The sequence below is a fragment of the Coloeus monedula genome, assembly GCF_965178545.1.
Source record: "Coloeus monedula genome assembly, chromosome: 1".
Classification (NCBI taxonomy): Eukaryota; Metazoa; Chordata; class Aves; order Passeriformes; family Corvidae; genus Coloeus; species Coloeus monedula.
The window spans coordinates 13,102,199-13,118,906 of record NC_138781.1 but is presented as its reverse complement, the minus strand read 5'-3'; the positions used below and the strand labels follow the sequence as shown (position 1 = coordinate 13,118,906).

At 37.9% G+C, this 16,708-nt stretch overlaps 1 protein-coding gene across 1 annotated transcript in view; it reads left to right on the top strand.

The window, feature by feature from the left end:
* Nucleotides 1–11,859, top strand: part of CCNY (cyclin Y) — a 119,585-nt gene extending 107,726 nt beyond the window's left edge. Inside the window, exons 8-10 of the mRNA XM_082303343.1 lie at nucleotides 1,620–1,786; nucleotides 5,116–5,278; nucleotides 11,128–11,859. Coding sequence (XP_082159469.1) covers nucleotides 1,620–1,786; nucleotides 5,116–5,278; nucleotides 11,128–11,244 — 447 coding nt within the window. The 3' untranslated portion in view covers nucleotides 11,245–11,859. The remainder of the gene's footprint in view (nucleotides 1–1,619; nucleotides 1,787–5,115; nucleotides 5,279–11,127) is intronic.
* The last annotated feature ends 4,849 nt before the right edge of the window (nucleotides 11,860–16,708 follow it).

Here is a 16,708-nt window from a genome sequence, read left to right as displayed (position 1 = left end):
GAGTGCCTCAGACAGTTTTGGGGTCTCCAACATAAGAAGGGCATGGATCAGCTGGAGCAATTCCAGAGGAGGGTGATGAAGCTGATCAGAGGGCTGGAGCACCTCTCCTATGATGGGCTGAGAGGGTTGGGGCTGTTCAGCCTGAAGAAGAGAAGGCGCTGGGGATACCTTGCAGCAGCCTTCCAGTACTTAAAGGAGGTTTACAGGAAAGCTGGAGAGGAACTTTTTAGTGGGTTTTTAGTGGTAGGACAAGGTAAATGGCTTTAACCTGAAAAAGGTTAGATTACGTGTTAGGAAGAAATTCTTTACTGTGAAGGTGGTGAGGCACTGGAACGGGTTGCCCAGAGAAGTGGATGCCCCATCCCTGGAAGTGTTCAAGGCCAGGTTGGATGGGGCTCTGAGCAACCTGGTCTAGTGAAAGCCCATGACAGGAGGGTTGAAACTAGACAGCTTTTAAAGGTCCTTCCAAGCCAGACTATTCTACGATTCTATGTCTTCCCTTGCAATATAATTCTTACCTGTTTACGTTTTCTTCTCTAAGTGCCTTTGAATTTCAGCCTCCACAAAATCCTTAGTTGTTTTTCTTTTTTCTCTCTTTCTTTCTTTTCTCTCTCTTTCTAAGCTAGAGCTGCACAAAAGAAAGGATAAATTTTCTGATTTTTGTATGCTTTATATATCTATAAATGTGGAGTATTCATTCCATTCACTAAAACTGAATGTGAAAAGTTGAGATTTAAAAGGTTTGCATTAAGAGTAGAGAGTCAAATTCTGCACTGATGTGAAGCAAATTAAGTTTATCTGCTAATTTGAGTGGCATAATATTACAATTTCCATATGCTCTCTACTTATGAAGCTCCCTGCATTAGTGCATTGCTTTAAAGGAGTTTTTTGCTTCCCAGGGATGACACCAGGGAATGCTGTATTTTCATAATCCGAGGAGCAGTTTTGCTTGCAAAATTGACAAGTTGCTTTGTGCGATATAGAATATAAGGGGCTTGTTTACACAGGCTGCCTGGAAAGCAAAATACAACCTTTTACACAGAACCCCCAGGTAGTGCAGACGCTGGGGTGATCCATGTGTCACCTTCTTACTGAGCTTTGTGTTTCTGATGTCTCACAATACCAGATTTTGTACATCAAAGTCTTTTCAGAGTGATCCTCTGAGAAAAAAGTCAAACTTCATCTTTAGTAATGGGCCTGACACATAATTTGGAATTTTGTGCTTAAATAACAATTTGCCTTCCTTAAGAAGGAAAACAAATTTTTGAACAATTACTGGTATTTTGTTTTACAGTATTATAAGATAATGTTAATGTTTTCTTCAGCTTTAAGATGGCAGGGAGGGGGAAATCACAGCTAAAGAAGAAATGGTGTATTTAGGAGTCTGGTGTCTGGCCTCTTGAAATGGGTAATAGGATCAGAAGGCAAAGGGCAATGAAGTGGATTTATCACATCCAATTCTGAGGCTGGCATTAACATGTGTATTCAAAACTGCAACTTTTATAATAAAAAGAATCTTGAAAGTAGATTACTGTCTTAGAATTACTGGAATGGGAATACTTTTCATTTCTACTTAACAGCAAAACAAATCAAGTCTTGCTTTTGATGTATTTCCCCAGGTATATCTTGAAAGACTTTTAACTTATGCAGAGATAGATATTTGTCCAGCAAACTGGAAGCGAATAGTACTGGGGGCAATTCTTCTGGCATCTAAAGTTTGGGACGACCAGGCAGTGTGGAATGTGGATTACTGCCAGATCCTGAAGGATATCACGGTCGAAGACATGTGAGTGCAGTTTGTTTATCTTTGTCAATGAATGCCAAGATCTGTGTCTGTGAGGGTGACGGGAAGTTCCTTCATAAATTATGTGAAGTTTGTATATTTGTGTTGTGTCTATATGTGGTGAATGCCGATGGCATGAGGCCTGCTTGACAGCTGCTTACATAGAAGGCATGAATTATTCTTGTTTTCTGGTTGAAGTGTATTTTACCACTGGATATTCATGCACAGTAATGAAAACAGATCTGCAGAATATTTAAATGTATGGTTTGACAAAAATCCCCACATCCAGTGAGCCTGCATGTATTCACTTTGGCATCATTTACTGTCATGCTAATTCTCCATACAGATGTAGACAGGAAAGGATGTAAGACAGGAAAGGATGTAAGGCAGGAAAGGAAATTATCTTACTGACCTATAGATGATCACCTAGTTATTTATTGCCATTATTTAAAATTGATGCTTTTGGGTTTTGAGGTTTTTCCCCCGGTATCCTGCAGAATTAGTTTTCAAGATGTTAAAAATCCAGACAGAATGAGGTTTCCAAAATAAAAGGAGGAGATAAGATGGACAAGAACCAAAATCAGGCTCTTCGCATTTCTGTGTGCAGTATTATTCCATGCAGAATAATCTGCTAATGCTTCCTTAACTATTTGAGTGGAAACTTAAGTGATTTTGCAAAGTTACTTTTCTCTTGATTCTTTTCTCATGCTTTTTGAACATTCAGTAGCAGTAAGGGTCTCCAGCCATTCACTTCTTCTCCAAGGCAAATCTGGGTGTTTTTAAAGTATTCCTGAAGCTGGGACATGAGCTGAAGTGCTGAACAGCTTGAAGCAGAGTCACAGGTTTGACTGTGCCATATGACAGTATTAATCAGGAATGGTTATAAATGTGAGGTTTGAAATTGTTAATTCTCAGGGCTTTTCTTGAAGGCGGTGTGAAAAGAAACAAAAAAAAGAGGTTATTGTTTCTGACAAACACATGTGATGGTGCTGCTGTTAGAAGTTGCACTGAAGCTATATAACACCAATACTCACATGGCAGACCCGTGCTTACACTGGCCCCTTTCTGCACTGCACATTCCCTAAGCCAAACTGTGATGAGTCCTTGTCCTCAAGGTTTTTAGCTTCTTACCCTGTCCTTAAAAGATTTTAGAGTTCTCACAAAGTGCAAACCTGGAAGCCTTTGGGGAACCTGAGCTCTCTATATGTACTTGGTGATCTAGTTCGTGGCCTTTGTGTTTAGGGCTTACACATGAATCCCCCAGCAAAGATCCTGATGCTTATATTCCTGCTGTCATTTTTTCCAAATTTTGTTTTCCTCCTATCTGCAGTGTGGTGGATTTTTTTTTCTTTCTTATTTTTCAGGTAGTTGGGACAGTACAGTAGGATGATTTTGAAGTGTCTGGCTCTAAGCAAGACAGGGCCTTTCGTTGTATTAGTAAGGCAAAAGAGCTCTAGGTCAAAATCTTCAATTGTTGTGAATCATTCAGCATAAGTGTATCTTGCAAAACACCAAGCAGACCTTTCTGGGTTTTATAAGTCATCATCAGTGCAGTGAACTGTGCCTTAAAGCGAAGAGAGAACTCAGGAGGACTGAAATGCAGTGGGTACCTGTCGTCATGTATGTGGCATTACATTGAATTTCTGAGGAGTGGCCCAGGAAAGCACATGCTAAAGCAATCTGAGGGAGGTGTATGGGGTAAGAAGGGTATGGTGGTTAGTTAAATACTGTAAGTTCAGTAAGAAATAGTTGTATGGTTTGTTTTTTCTGTTCTGTAGCTAATGTGCTGATCCTCCAGCTTTCAGATCTTGAAGGTAGGGTATAGTAAGAATCTGAGGCTGTGTATTTGAAATTTTTGAGGGTGCTCTTCAAAAGGGGTACAGCCAATGTCTTCTGCCAGTAAAATAAGCTTTATATTATCAATTAAAATAGAAATTTAGGCTTAGCTTGCAGAAGGTACAATCTTGGCAGTATAAAATGGCGTGTAAAGGTAATACTCTGTTTCTGTTGATAGACATCTTAAGATGCAACTTTTTTATTTGGATTTTTTAAGTTGGAATCTTCAACAATGTGAATTCAAGCCAAAGACTCCATATCCAGCTTTTAGTTAGTCTTTAAGTGTTAATTAATATTTATCATTATGTAAACATAGAATTTTGGCACAGAGATAGTGAGGATAAGAAAAGACAATGATTATGATGTAAGAATTATATAAGGGTAAAGAGTGAGAAGGAGAAAAATAAATCAGTGTTGAAAAACTACTGTACCAGTACTTTTTAATCTTCAGATCCTTCCTTTACTATTGCAAACTGTACAACTTCTATTTCATATTCCTTGCACACTTACACAGCAGTCAAAATGTAACTTAAAGACAATATAATCATCAGTCAGTGCCTGCTGGTAGCACAGCAGTGCAATCACTGGGCTCTTCAGCAAACATTGGCAGCTTTCACCACCCATTTATTTTTTTTATTTTTCATATCTTGCAATCACTGTTTTGACTGTATCATATGTCCCTGCATAAGTATTGAGTAGGATATCCAGTTACTGTGCAATTTATGAAAATTTCCAGTCCTTAATTTTGTTAGTTGGCTTATTTCTCAAGGTACTTTTTTAATGTATTGGTGTAGGTAATAATGTATTTGTATACCAACAGGGTGGGAGCTCAAACAGGACCTCTGTTCCTATCAGGTATTTTGACAAACATGTTTGGTTTAGGTGCTGGAAAACGTGATCACCACTGTGAATTTTGGTTGCACATCTAAGGGAAAGATTGCTTTATTCTGTTCATAAAGAGAGTATGATGAAAAATTCAGGTTTCCCATCGCTAATTCTAAATGACTGATTATGAAGAACTGCAGGGAGTAAATAAGTTCTCCAGTAATTTATGTGTTAGAGTAATTTGCAGCATTTATGAGAGATGCCTGACAAATTTAGGGCAGGGGGGTGTGTGTGTTGTTGTGGCATAGCTGTGTGTGCAGACCCATCTAGTGGAGGTAAAGCAGAAACTGCGAGAAATTTTTTCCCTGCTAGGTTTTCTTTCCAAAATTGTGTTAGCTAAACGGATAAAGGTGCCCTTCTACTAGCAACACTTTGTGTCTGGATTTGATTGGCATTGCAGTAGCAGCTGCAAGGTGCAGCATCTTTCATATTCCTCACTGGTGTGAGTACACTGATAGAACTTGGTAGAGAAGGTCAAACCTTAGGCTGGGATAATTGCATCTGGCAAGAATAGAAAACAAACTTGGTTTATGCCATTTGCAATTTAAAGTAAAATTACATTCAGAATGCACAGTCTGAAATATGTTTCCATGTTTATCTTCTTCCTGCAGGAATGAGCTGGAACGCCAGTTTCTTGAGCTGTTGCAGTTCAATATTAACGTTCCCTCCAGTGTTTATGCCAAGTATTACTTTGATTTGCGTTCCCTGGCAGAAGCGAATAACCTGAGTTTTCCCTTGGAGCCCCTCAGCAGGGACAGGGCATATAAACTTGAGGTAAGACTCTTTAGGTTGCTCTGTGTAAATATGTAGGGGGATTTGGAATTTCTGCATTGTTCCTCCCTTCTCCCACCTCTTCCCAGATACCCCCATGAGATATTAGAGTATCATAAGCCTGATTTTCATAATGGTTTAGTTTGTGCTTTGAGTGTTCATGGCTGTGGAGATAGTTTTTTGACCCGGTGTGCTTCATACCTTACCTTTCTTTACATTTCTTTTTCACTTGCAGTTGTCTGTATTGGCCTTGTGAAAGTACCCACAAGTTTTATAATGACTCTATTCACAGTCTAGTGTTGTTTGTTCATTTGGTTTCTTAAAACTGATTATCCACCTTAAATGACAGAATATTAACAAGTGTTGCTGAAAATAGCTATTCCATAATTCTTGTTACCTGCAAGTGCTCAACTTCACGTGCATACAAGTCTGTTATCTCCCATGGTGTTTTTCTCAGTAAAGGGAGAACAGAAATGAGCACATGCCTTCAGTGAGTAAGTCATGAATGCTTATGAGACGTGGATATACCATATGCCAGAAGCACTGTTGGATGGTCTGGACTTGTGAAAAGCTGGGCACTGTGAATACCACAGCCATGGGAGGAATTGAAATGATCAGCTAACTGTGGGCCCTTTGCAAGACTGCAATATATTTTATCTGATTTTTCTGATATGTTTTTCAAATACGGGCAGTATTGCACTGGGTGCGCATTTTGTTACTAATTTTAAAAATTTTCAGTAGATGCTCGCTGCTTTTAACAGCACACCTCTTTAATTACATAACATCTTTGCACTGGAGGTTGTTTGCCTGTGGGTTAGACTGAGCTTTGGATGTTCTGAAATTTCTAGTGCTCCTGTAGAACAGGCAGGCAGTTCTATGCCCGTTTTTGTGGGGGGAAATGGTGCGTGGGAAGGTTAATTGACTTGTTTGTGACACTAATGGGAACTGAAAGTGGTGGAGAAAGAATCAAAGCAAATTTCACTTAAGTTGTATTTCCCATTCTTTCTAAATATTCTTTCTAAATTTCACAGATAGCTCCAATAAGAATGCCATTCTCTGTATGGAGTGTGATCTAAATTTGCATCAGATTTTGTTTCTATTAAAGAGAATATTTAAAAAAAATCATTTGGATTGTAATCTTACTTGAAAAGAGGTGCTTTACAGAGTTATGGGAGTCTTGATAGTAAGTGCTATTACATATATCAAAATTAAGTGAATTACTTTTTTATTTAGCCCACAGTTTCTTAAAACTGTCAGTCTATATCACACACAATGTATAATAGGAGGTTGCAAATGAAGGTAACAATAATAGCTCCTAAAAGCTTAGAAGAAAAGGAAAATAAGAAATGACTGTAAATAGCCAGAGAATACTGGTAATTCTTCTGTTCTAGCTAAAGAAAAGCTATATTTAAAAAGAATGAATGGAATATTTTTTCAATAAATCTGTATTATTAAAAATTTCCCCATTGGGCATGCTTTGAGCTGCCAGCCGAAGTTGGCTGTAAATAACCTTGCTAGCCAGAGGATGTCTTCAGGGTAGAGTAAGAGTGTCTGCTGTGAAACCAGCTTGGTCTGCCACCTCCTTGCCTCTATATTTGGTGGCCAGAAGGAAGGGAGCTGCCTTTTTCCCTGGCAGTACATGGTTGTCATTAGTGTGCCCTTGAAACTACTTGACAGCATAATTTATAGCCCAGTTCCCTGAGCACAGTTAAGCATTTAGCTTGCCGAGAGTTATCAAAATGCATTTGCAGCACTTCTCTAGTCTCTTGTGTGCTGTTCAGACCAGAGTTCTCTGTTTTTAAAACAGTTGCCTGGATTGTCAAGTGGAGTAGATGTAGTACCACACAGCCTGTGATATTTTTGATACTGAGAGAAAAGCTGCAGTCTGTGATGAAAGACAACCGCCTCACAGCAAATGTATTCGTGCAGTGGAAGGATTTACCTTGTGTGATAAACTAAAAAGACCTTGCTCAGTCCTAAGATTAAAGCAACTTACTGGCATTTGAGATCACAAAAGGTGTTGCTTAGAGAAATGGCTCTAAGACATTTTTGCTACTTTTGCATTTTAAAGCTATTTTTTTATATCTAAAGCAGGAGCATTAGATCTGACATGGCAGAGTCTGCATTGCAGTTTCTGCAAACATCATGAGATTGACGTACTCATGATAATGAAAAAAACCCACCCCAAAAAGACCAAGGACAAGGCTAGTAAGAAATGTACCTCAGCAAAAGGAAATGCTGGATCAGATCCATCAGCTTAGAGGTGTTACAAGAGATTGCAGTACTTGTTAAAAATTACATTGCTTTCTCAAGCATCTGCAATGGACATTTTCTCTTATTTCATGTTCTCACAACTGACACTTAAGAAGCAGCTTTGTCTTTTAAATAATGAAATGAAAGTAATTTTTTTTTACCTTTTAATTTTCTGTGGACTAAAGTGTCCTGGATTTGTTATACCAGTCCACCTAGTAGCCAGAAACCATTTTTATGACCCCTCTTGGTTTTTTCTCCTGTTCTATGGAATCAGGCAAGTTAAAAATGGCAAATAAGCTTTCATTAGATCATCCAGTCTGTCCACCTGCCAATGCTGTTTGTTCCAACCAGCATATGTTAGTGTGTTTTGTTCTTCCTTTTTATTATGTCAAATGTCAAGGCTTCCTTTGCTTTTCCTGAGAACTGTTTTCTAATATGGGAGAATTTTTTTCTGCCAAGAAGGTTGTTGGGTGTCCAGCCTTAATCCACTATTTCGTAATTTCCTACTCTTGCACCTGGTTATTCTCCCATGTAAATAGGAGTCAGATTCTCCTCTTGGGGTTAAGTACACAAAACGTGTCTGTCCTATTGCTGCTTGTGATCTTCGCACTGTGCTTGTTTCCAGGTTAGATTTTTGAAGAGCTTTCATTAGTGCACTCCTGATTTGACTGACTGACTGTATGTTGTCTGAGATCTTTATTGCTAGGATGGTACTTGAGCACATAGTTCAAACCCTTAGAAATATGTGCTGTTTTCTTGACCCTAAAGAGATACAGTCCCATAGATCAAACAGAAAAAAAGAGGAGAAAAATATGTAAGTTGCAAGCAGAGAAATGTCTTTATATCTCTTCAGCTTCCCAGTTTTGCAATGACTTGATTGCAGTTCTGTGTATTTTGTATGTTCAGAACCCTCAAAGCCAGGAAGAAAAGGGAGAGCAAAACAGAGCAAAACTCGGTTTTTTTGGTTTTCGGAGTAACCAATTGTGCTTTTTTCATGCTTTGTAAATTAAGGAGAACGACCATCATCACACTACATTTTCCTCATAGACAACTCTTCCAGATTTCCCTGTTTGTCCCTGCTAAGTTTCCTCTGGTTTGTCAACTTTTGGAGGGTGTGCAGCACTCACAGTCATGTGCCTTTGTGCATTCCTGGTAGTGAGTCTTTAGCCAGCCCTGCCCTGCACAAATGTGCTTGCAGCCAAAATCTGTACTACTACTTCTGCTATTACTACTACTACTACTGCTGCCATTCCCCAACCTCCTTTCTCCTTACTTGTCCCCTCCTCCAGTGCTGAAATCTCTACAAGAGTCATACAACTCAGCAGAGGAACTGACTTTAGTTCCATATGCATGGATGTAATGGAAGAATATGTATGTGTATGCATTCTAGCTGTTATATACATTACAGCCAAGTCCAACAAAATTTTCATATGATGGATTAGTGTTGCTGGTTTTTAAGTATGTTTTGATTTGACGAGAGAAATGATCTCTTCCAACTGTCAAAAATTGGTTTCTTTTTCTAGCAATAAAAGCAACAGAATTATCAGATGATAGAAAGGTGTTTATAGCTATTTTGATTTACTTTAATTGAAGGACAATAATAAATATTTACAATTTACTGCTTTTGTTTTGTTTCCCCATATGTTATGCTAAAGTTGACTAACTACCTTGCCAAGTAGGCTCCAAATGTTGATTTTGTAACTTACTTGGAAATGAAGAGGCATCTTTAGATACAGAACAGCTTTAAATGGCAGTGTGTTTCTTATCCATATGATTCATCAGCATAGCCTAGAGGTGCCAAATATTAAGTGCCACTTCCAAGCAACATTTCATTTTGTATGATCAAGTGCCAGAACAGAAATCTTCCTGTGTCACACAGGCAATTTTGAAGTGATTACCTTCTCTGACTGTTTGGTGCCTAAGGTAATAGTGGATTTGGCAGCCAAAAGAAGCTGAGTTCCACCTCTGTACACCCCTTTGTCATGCCATGCCTTGGCATGTTATTTCATGGATAAACATTTTTAACCTATTGAATTTTAAATCTGATTGAATTGCATAAACTCTCTTAGTCCATCAGGTTCCTGGTTAAATTAAATAAAATTTTATTAAGCAGTTTAAAGTGAGTGAAGTTATGGGCTAAAAAGCAATATGAATACTTGTGTTGTTTTATTCTGTTGTTCTCTTCATGTGCACCGTGAAGGAAAACTGTGTTCAAGAGTAGTCTTAACAAAAGGAAATGCAGTTTTCAACTGCAAAGTAGCAGCTGGTCTCTTGGTGGTGGTAGGTTTTATGTTGTTTTGGGGTTTGGGTTGTTTTGTTTTGTTTCTAATTTAATGATGTTTTGTGGCTGTCTTGACCAGAGCGTTAGGTGATCTTGCTCTCAGATGTATGAATTGTGTGCTTCTGCCATACCTGCCTCTGGTCTTTGCAGGACTATTCAGATTAAAGGATTCTTCACTGCTATAACTTGCTGTGCTATAGAAGTAAGAAAATGATGATCCACGGAGTCAGGCTATTTAATTATTTGTAATGCCTTGTGTTATAATCGAACACTTCTACTGGTTTTGTTTGTCCAGTACTTTTTATTAAACATCTTATCTTAAGACACAACTTGAAAGCCTTCCTGAGTAAATAAAAAATGCTGCTTTAGTTTGTTGTAATTTTAATCTGACCTTGAGTATTCCTTGCAGTGAGCTTTCTCTGCAGTTCTGCAGTTTGATTGCCAGAATTAACATCTCTACTGATGCCAACCACGGCCTGTCCCAGCCATAAGAACTCTAATAGACAGGCTATTTTAGGGAGCAGTATATTCATGCATGTGAGGTCCATAATAAATACTATTTTTAAACTTGGCTAAAAACAGTAGAAGAAACATCAAACATTAACTCCAGTGTAGCATAAAGGGAGTCGACACTCCTTTAAACCTTTTGAAGAGAGAGACAGTGTTTGTCTCTCTCTCTTCAAAAGGTTTAAAAATGACTGTGTATTTGTAATGTGAATTAAATTATTCTGAATATGAGTTATATTTCCCTCTGGCACTATATAAGGTAGCCTGGTCACATAGAAATCATCATCTGCTTCTGAAAGGTGAGTTAACATCAGCTCAGGAGGCAAAGCAGGGCCAGTGTTCTGCAAGACCATTTTTTAGTAGAGAAAAATATAATTACCACAAGACTTTTTAGGAAATAAAAAAATTAAGAGCCACCCTCTTTTAAAATTCTTTAAATACACTTAGTTGCTATAGTTGTTTTATTAAGTTTTCCACAATTTTTCACCTATGAAGTATGATACATGAGTTACCTCCTAGAAATGGATAGCCATTGTCAGCTCCCTCAGTGAGATTTGTGATAGTTCACCTGCAGTGAAAAGGGTTGGGATCTGCTGAGTCCTTCTGAAGCTGCCATGTGGGGCAATGCAAGTCTTCCTTCCAAGACTAATGAAATGAAAACTAGGATTTGAGGAGAATGTCTCCATGTGCTTTGCTTAATGAAGTGACTTTTTGTAATTCCATCTGTATGTAGAAATCTGCAATTAGTCTTGCTTTACCCATACAGCTGTGGGCAATGCAGTTGAGGGTTTTTTCATCTTTTCTCTTGCAGGCCATTTCTCGCCTGTGTGAAGATAAGTACAAGGACTTCAGGAAAGCTGCAAAGAAGCGGTCGGTCAGTGCTGACAATCTGACTGTGGTTAGATGGTCCCCTGCAATTATCTCCTAACAGAGGAGACTGGAATATTCCTATGGACGTACTGTTTCATCCATCCATTTTTTTCAGAGTGGGCTGGGGGCGGGGGGGATAAAGAAAAAAAGACTTTTGATTTTTTTATTTTTAAATCTGTCAAGCTGCCTTTACAGTGCCTCCCCATTGTGTAGCACACGAGTGAAATACCTAATGGAAGGAGAAATGGAGAAATCAGTGTTTGGGAGAGAAGATCAGCAACAATTATTTTCTCACTTCCACTAACAGCTTTACACTTTTTATGAAGAAACAGCAAATCAGGTGCTTGGAAGAAGAAACAAAAAAAATGAAGTAAAGGCAGAAAAAATATTTAAGAACTGTGCCATTTTCTATTATCCTGTAATCATGAAGGGAAATGGCAGCATGAAAAAAACCATGTAGTCACATGACTGTGCACTAGAGGAATGACATTGGGAGAGTTCCATCTTAAAGTTTTCTCTTAATATCTTTTTTGTTGTTGTTGTTGTTCTTTTTTTGCATTCCTCATTGCTGCTTCCCAGGATAAATTCTTCCCCTTGCACAGCAGGAAATACGAAGTCTGTATTTACAGTAGCACAAGCCCCTGAATAAATAGTGTTGGGTTTTTTCACTGCACTTTTCTCTGTAACCTGTCTTATTAGCATTATTCTTCTTAATTATTATGCATATGTTACATTTCTTGTATGCCTTTTATTGTATTTCGAAAGAGAGAACTTGACCATAGTGCTGAACCAAAAGTGTGTACAGGGATCAGAAGATCTTAATTTCATGATGTGTTTTATTTATAGTATACTTGGGTGCGTGTGCCTTCCTGAGTTCTTGGAATCATTTATTTTTACGTAATATAAAGTGGTTAAAGTCTTGAGATGATGATGATAAGACTTGGGCCAAATCTCTGAAATTTGCAACAGATCTTGTGATCCTTTTTGCAGATTTTCATAGCATTAGAAGTTTAGCAGAATTCATTCATTTTGAGGGAGATTTTTTTTTTGTATGGCCTGACAAGTTCATTCCTTCACCTCCAGGTCCATTGTTGCAAGCAATATTCTCAATTTTTATATGTTTACTTTAAATCAAAGTGAGTCTGTTTATATAAAATAAAAAATAATAAAAAAAATTGTTCCAATGAGAAGGCCTGTAGAAGAGCAGAATGGAAATCTTAGCAAGGTGTCTGTCACAAGGAGATTTAATTTGGAAGCTAAAATACAAACCCTCATGTTTTTCAGTGTAGGTGCTTATAGAAATTAAAAGTAACCGAACTGTGAATATAATTTCCAACTTGGATTATTAAACTCCTCTGTTGTTATTATTATTTCCCTCTTACTGTGGCTGTTGCCCCCTTGGCAATTGTAAGAACCTTTTATACGAAATAACTTAGTCAGTATAAGCATATTTGCTTCATAACACCGCAGGGTGATTTTCTCCCCCAGTTTTTTTTTGCACAGTTGAGAAAGATACAGCTGAAAGCTCTCAGTTCCCTGAAATCCTGTCCTTGCGACTGTCACTGAAGGGAATGGCAGCAGACATCCCTGATTTGTGCACTACTGTTGTAACCCACAAAGATTCCATGTTTGTTTTTTTAAGCCCTATGGGCTTGTAGCAAACCTGGGGGCCCAGAGATCCACACTTGACTCCCAGAGAGATGCTGATCTGGGGCCTCTGGGCAGGGAGGCACTGAAAGGATTGAAGTAGTGAAACCAAACCGTTTCCTGTTAACTTTCCAATGTGATTTGTTTAGTTTGAGACATGAAGGCTATGTCCATAAATTATCCTGATGTCCTTTGGGCCTTTAAAATAATCTAATTCTCATGACTTCTTGTTGTGCCAACGCATCAGAACTGTGAGTATCCAAGTCCATTTTTCCCTTGAACATGGAATGTAAGGCAAGTGTTTATAACAAATTACGGCATTTGAAACCTCTTTACAGATAGCATCAAAAGGAACATTTTCAGAGCATTTGAAATTCATCCTTTATAAGCATAAATTTAGGCTTTAAAATATGTAAAATATTTTGGTTTATCAACATTTTGCTAAACTATTTTCCATTTAACTTGATATCAGGAATATTGGTTTTATCCATTTCTGGGTGATAGAGATATGAACTTTGGATTATGTAAAGATATCAATGCATCTACTATAATTTTTGTGAAGTTTATTAAACTACTTTAAAGATTGTATAGTCTATTTATTGTATGTATGTACATACAGTCTGATACTTTAAAAAGTGGATTCCATAAAACCTGGCTCTGTCTTGTTTAGACTATTGAATATCGTTTTAGCCTTGTGCACTGGACTCTACCTCTGTATAGGAGAATTTTCCATATTCTTAATTAGTACTGATTCTGTGATTAACTTGGTTATGTTTCTTGCACTAAGAATTAAAAAAAAATCTGCTGTAAGTGTGGATTTTTTCTTTAGTTCTACCATATGAATCCTCTGCGTTTAGATGGATGTTTCTTTCCCTCATGGTTATAGAATAATTCTTTGCTTTTTCTTCTGGTTTGTTCCAGGGTTGCCAAAAAATACAGTACCTGTCAGTAAATCTGAAAAGTGTCTTTTGTTTGCAAGGTATTCTATACCAGGTAATTAAAAATTAATTATTATTTAGGATTATGTTGTGTTTAGTGTAGTTTTTTCAGCATTACTGTATGGAAAATACCATTGCAAAGTTAGAGAATCACTGAAGATATAAGAAGGGAGGAGAACCATATAGCATTTTAATTAACAGCACAAATACATTGTGTTTTGCTGTAAATGTTTTCTGGATTAAGGTTTTCATTATTGCTTTGGTCACCGGCTCAGAAATGAACAGGTGTAGGAGATATAATAAACCTGTCCCTTCAAGCATCGTTGTCTTAATGAATTATTTTTATATGTTGAGCCAGTGGGCCACTTGTTTGGTCATTTATATATTGATAATTGGATCAATATTTGAAAAAGGCATCTTGTAAGGGTTTTAATCATGCATCCGTATGCAGCCCAGAGTTGTTTCCCTAATTCCTCTTTCTACCTGCAGACCTGTTTATATGGGATTTGCTGTATTTCATTGTTTGTCAGTAACATATGTAATTCTGACAGACACTGTCACGTGGGACTGAGAGCACTGGAGTCGTGGGATAAAGTGCATAACCAAAAGTCAAATCACCTGTTTCCACCTGCCACAAACCAAATTGGTTCTTCAAATGGTACACATATTTTATTGCTAAAAACATACAAACTCCCATCCTATAGCTTGGTAATGATTTTGTTTAGTTAGGGTCTTTCAGAAATTAGCATATGTTGCATAATTACTGTCTACTTTTAGGTAGTCTGAACTAAGACTTTGTGTTTTAACACCTTTCTCTCCAGCTCCCCTAATGCCAGAAACCTTAGCTATAATATAAAGATGAGAAGTAACAAAAACCTCATCAGAAAAGGGTGATGGTGGCAGATGACAAAATGACATCTGTTAGTGTTGGCTATATATAAAAATAGCAGTATGTGGGAGGGGATAGAGGAACTGAAAGAGCAGAAAAAAACCCCAAAATCTTAGCACCTGAAGCAACAAATTATTTGCAATCATCCTGAATTGGTAATGAGCATTTCACTTTCTAGTGACATGTTTAAACTCCTAACTGAAGTGCTGCACATGCACTGCAGACTCATGTTGTTCTCTGCTTTTTCTTGGTCTTCATGTGGAATTCGCTCAGCGTAGCTTTTAGCACTTCCCTCACTTCTGTGTAAAACACATTTTTCTGTAATCAGAATTTTTTTTACTTGAATTGGCAGTTGTTGACAACATTTGCCTACTCTGTAGTGAAGTTCCCACTCAGTGTCTCTGATGCGTTCTGAGAAATCAGCTCAACTATAAACACAAACATACCTGTGTGAATGCACCTAGATGTACATGGAAATGTATCTACTCCCAAAGTGCAGTAAGTGTCTTTCTGCTGTTTTTGTCTTTCTTCTCTTCATCTGAACTCCATCTCAAGGAAACCACAGAACTGGTGAGACTCTGAGCTGCATAAACTAAAGATAATGATGGGAGATATGTAGCGACCACTGTTAAGGGAAAATGCTTTAAAAAGGGAAACAAGATTTAGAAGAAAAGCTGCTGCTCATAAGGAAAACAATAGTGATAGCAGACATAGATTATGATGCTGGATAGTTTAATAGTGTGTGTGTGTGTGTGTGAACCTTGCGAGATGAATTCTTGTGAGAATCCATGAAAAGTAACTGGTGAATCACAGAACTACAGCTTGAAAAGGACTGAATGCATTGAGGGCTTTGAGGCACTGGAAAAGTTGCCCAGAGAAGCTGTGGATGCCCTGTCCCTGGAAATGTTCATGGCAGGAGAATTGAAACTAAATGATCTTTAAGGTCCCTTCCAAATCAAACCTTTCTATGATGATAGCCAAGAAAGCCAGGCTTGAGGTTATTTCTGTTGCCTGGCCTAGATCATTGGGCTCTTCCCACTAAAGAAAGAAGCAACAGGATGGCAAATTGAAGAAAGGCAGGTGACAGAGCAGTACAAATAGACTGTATTAATAAACTGTGTTTCTTTTGTTCCTTCTAGAATAATTGACCTGATGCAATTTGGCATGAAAAAAGAGTTGTTTTTTTCATGTGCTTTACACCATGTGTAATGTGTTTCAGTATTATCAGCAGAGCCTTTCAGCTGTTACACCTGGAGATGTTTGGTGAAGATATGCTAAGCAAGCTTCTTGGTGTGGTGAAATGTGACTGTATATGTATGAGTTGTCCAGAATCTCTATAAAGAGTTTGTAAAACTCAAGATGTCAATGGTCTCTACAGATGGAGAGCAGCAAATAACAACAAAATGTCAAAAATGGTATTTTGTAAAACAGAATTTCTCAATATACTTACATCATTTACTTAATGTACTTAATTCAGTTTCAGACTTTTTTCCTTGCATCTCTGACAGACTGGGTGCTGTGGTAACTAGTGCAGTAAAACTTTGAAGCTGGAAAATCTCTGGAACTAGCACTGCCACCCCTTTGAATTGACTGGCAGTGAAGTGAATCCTCAAAAAGCAGATGAAGACTTGACGTGACATGAGGTCTTCTCTAAACAGGCATTAGAGTGAGACACCACCTTCATGTAAGAGATTCCATAGCAAATATAGAGCTAATTCTTTTAGCTGTAGGTTTTCTTGCTTCACTGCTCTGGGTTTTCATGCCCCTGTATTTTAGATGTTAATATAAATTATTCTCCATGGAAACAATGTCTTGGGAACTGGCAGGTGTGATATCTTTGCTGTCTTTAAACAATACACATCATGCTGTGGCCACATACTTCTCTTTCATGTATTTCAGGCAAATGAAGCATTCTACTGTAGAAGAAGGAGAGGCCAAAAAGTTGGGGATTGGTGTGCTAGAAGGGCTATGAGGCACAATTAAATAATCCAGGAAATAAAGATGGGGAAATGCATTTGTGTCTTCTGTGCCATCAATACCAATAGGCA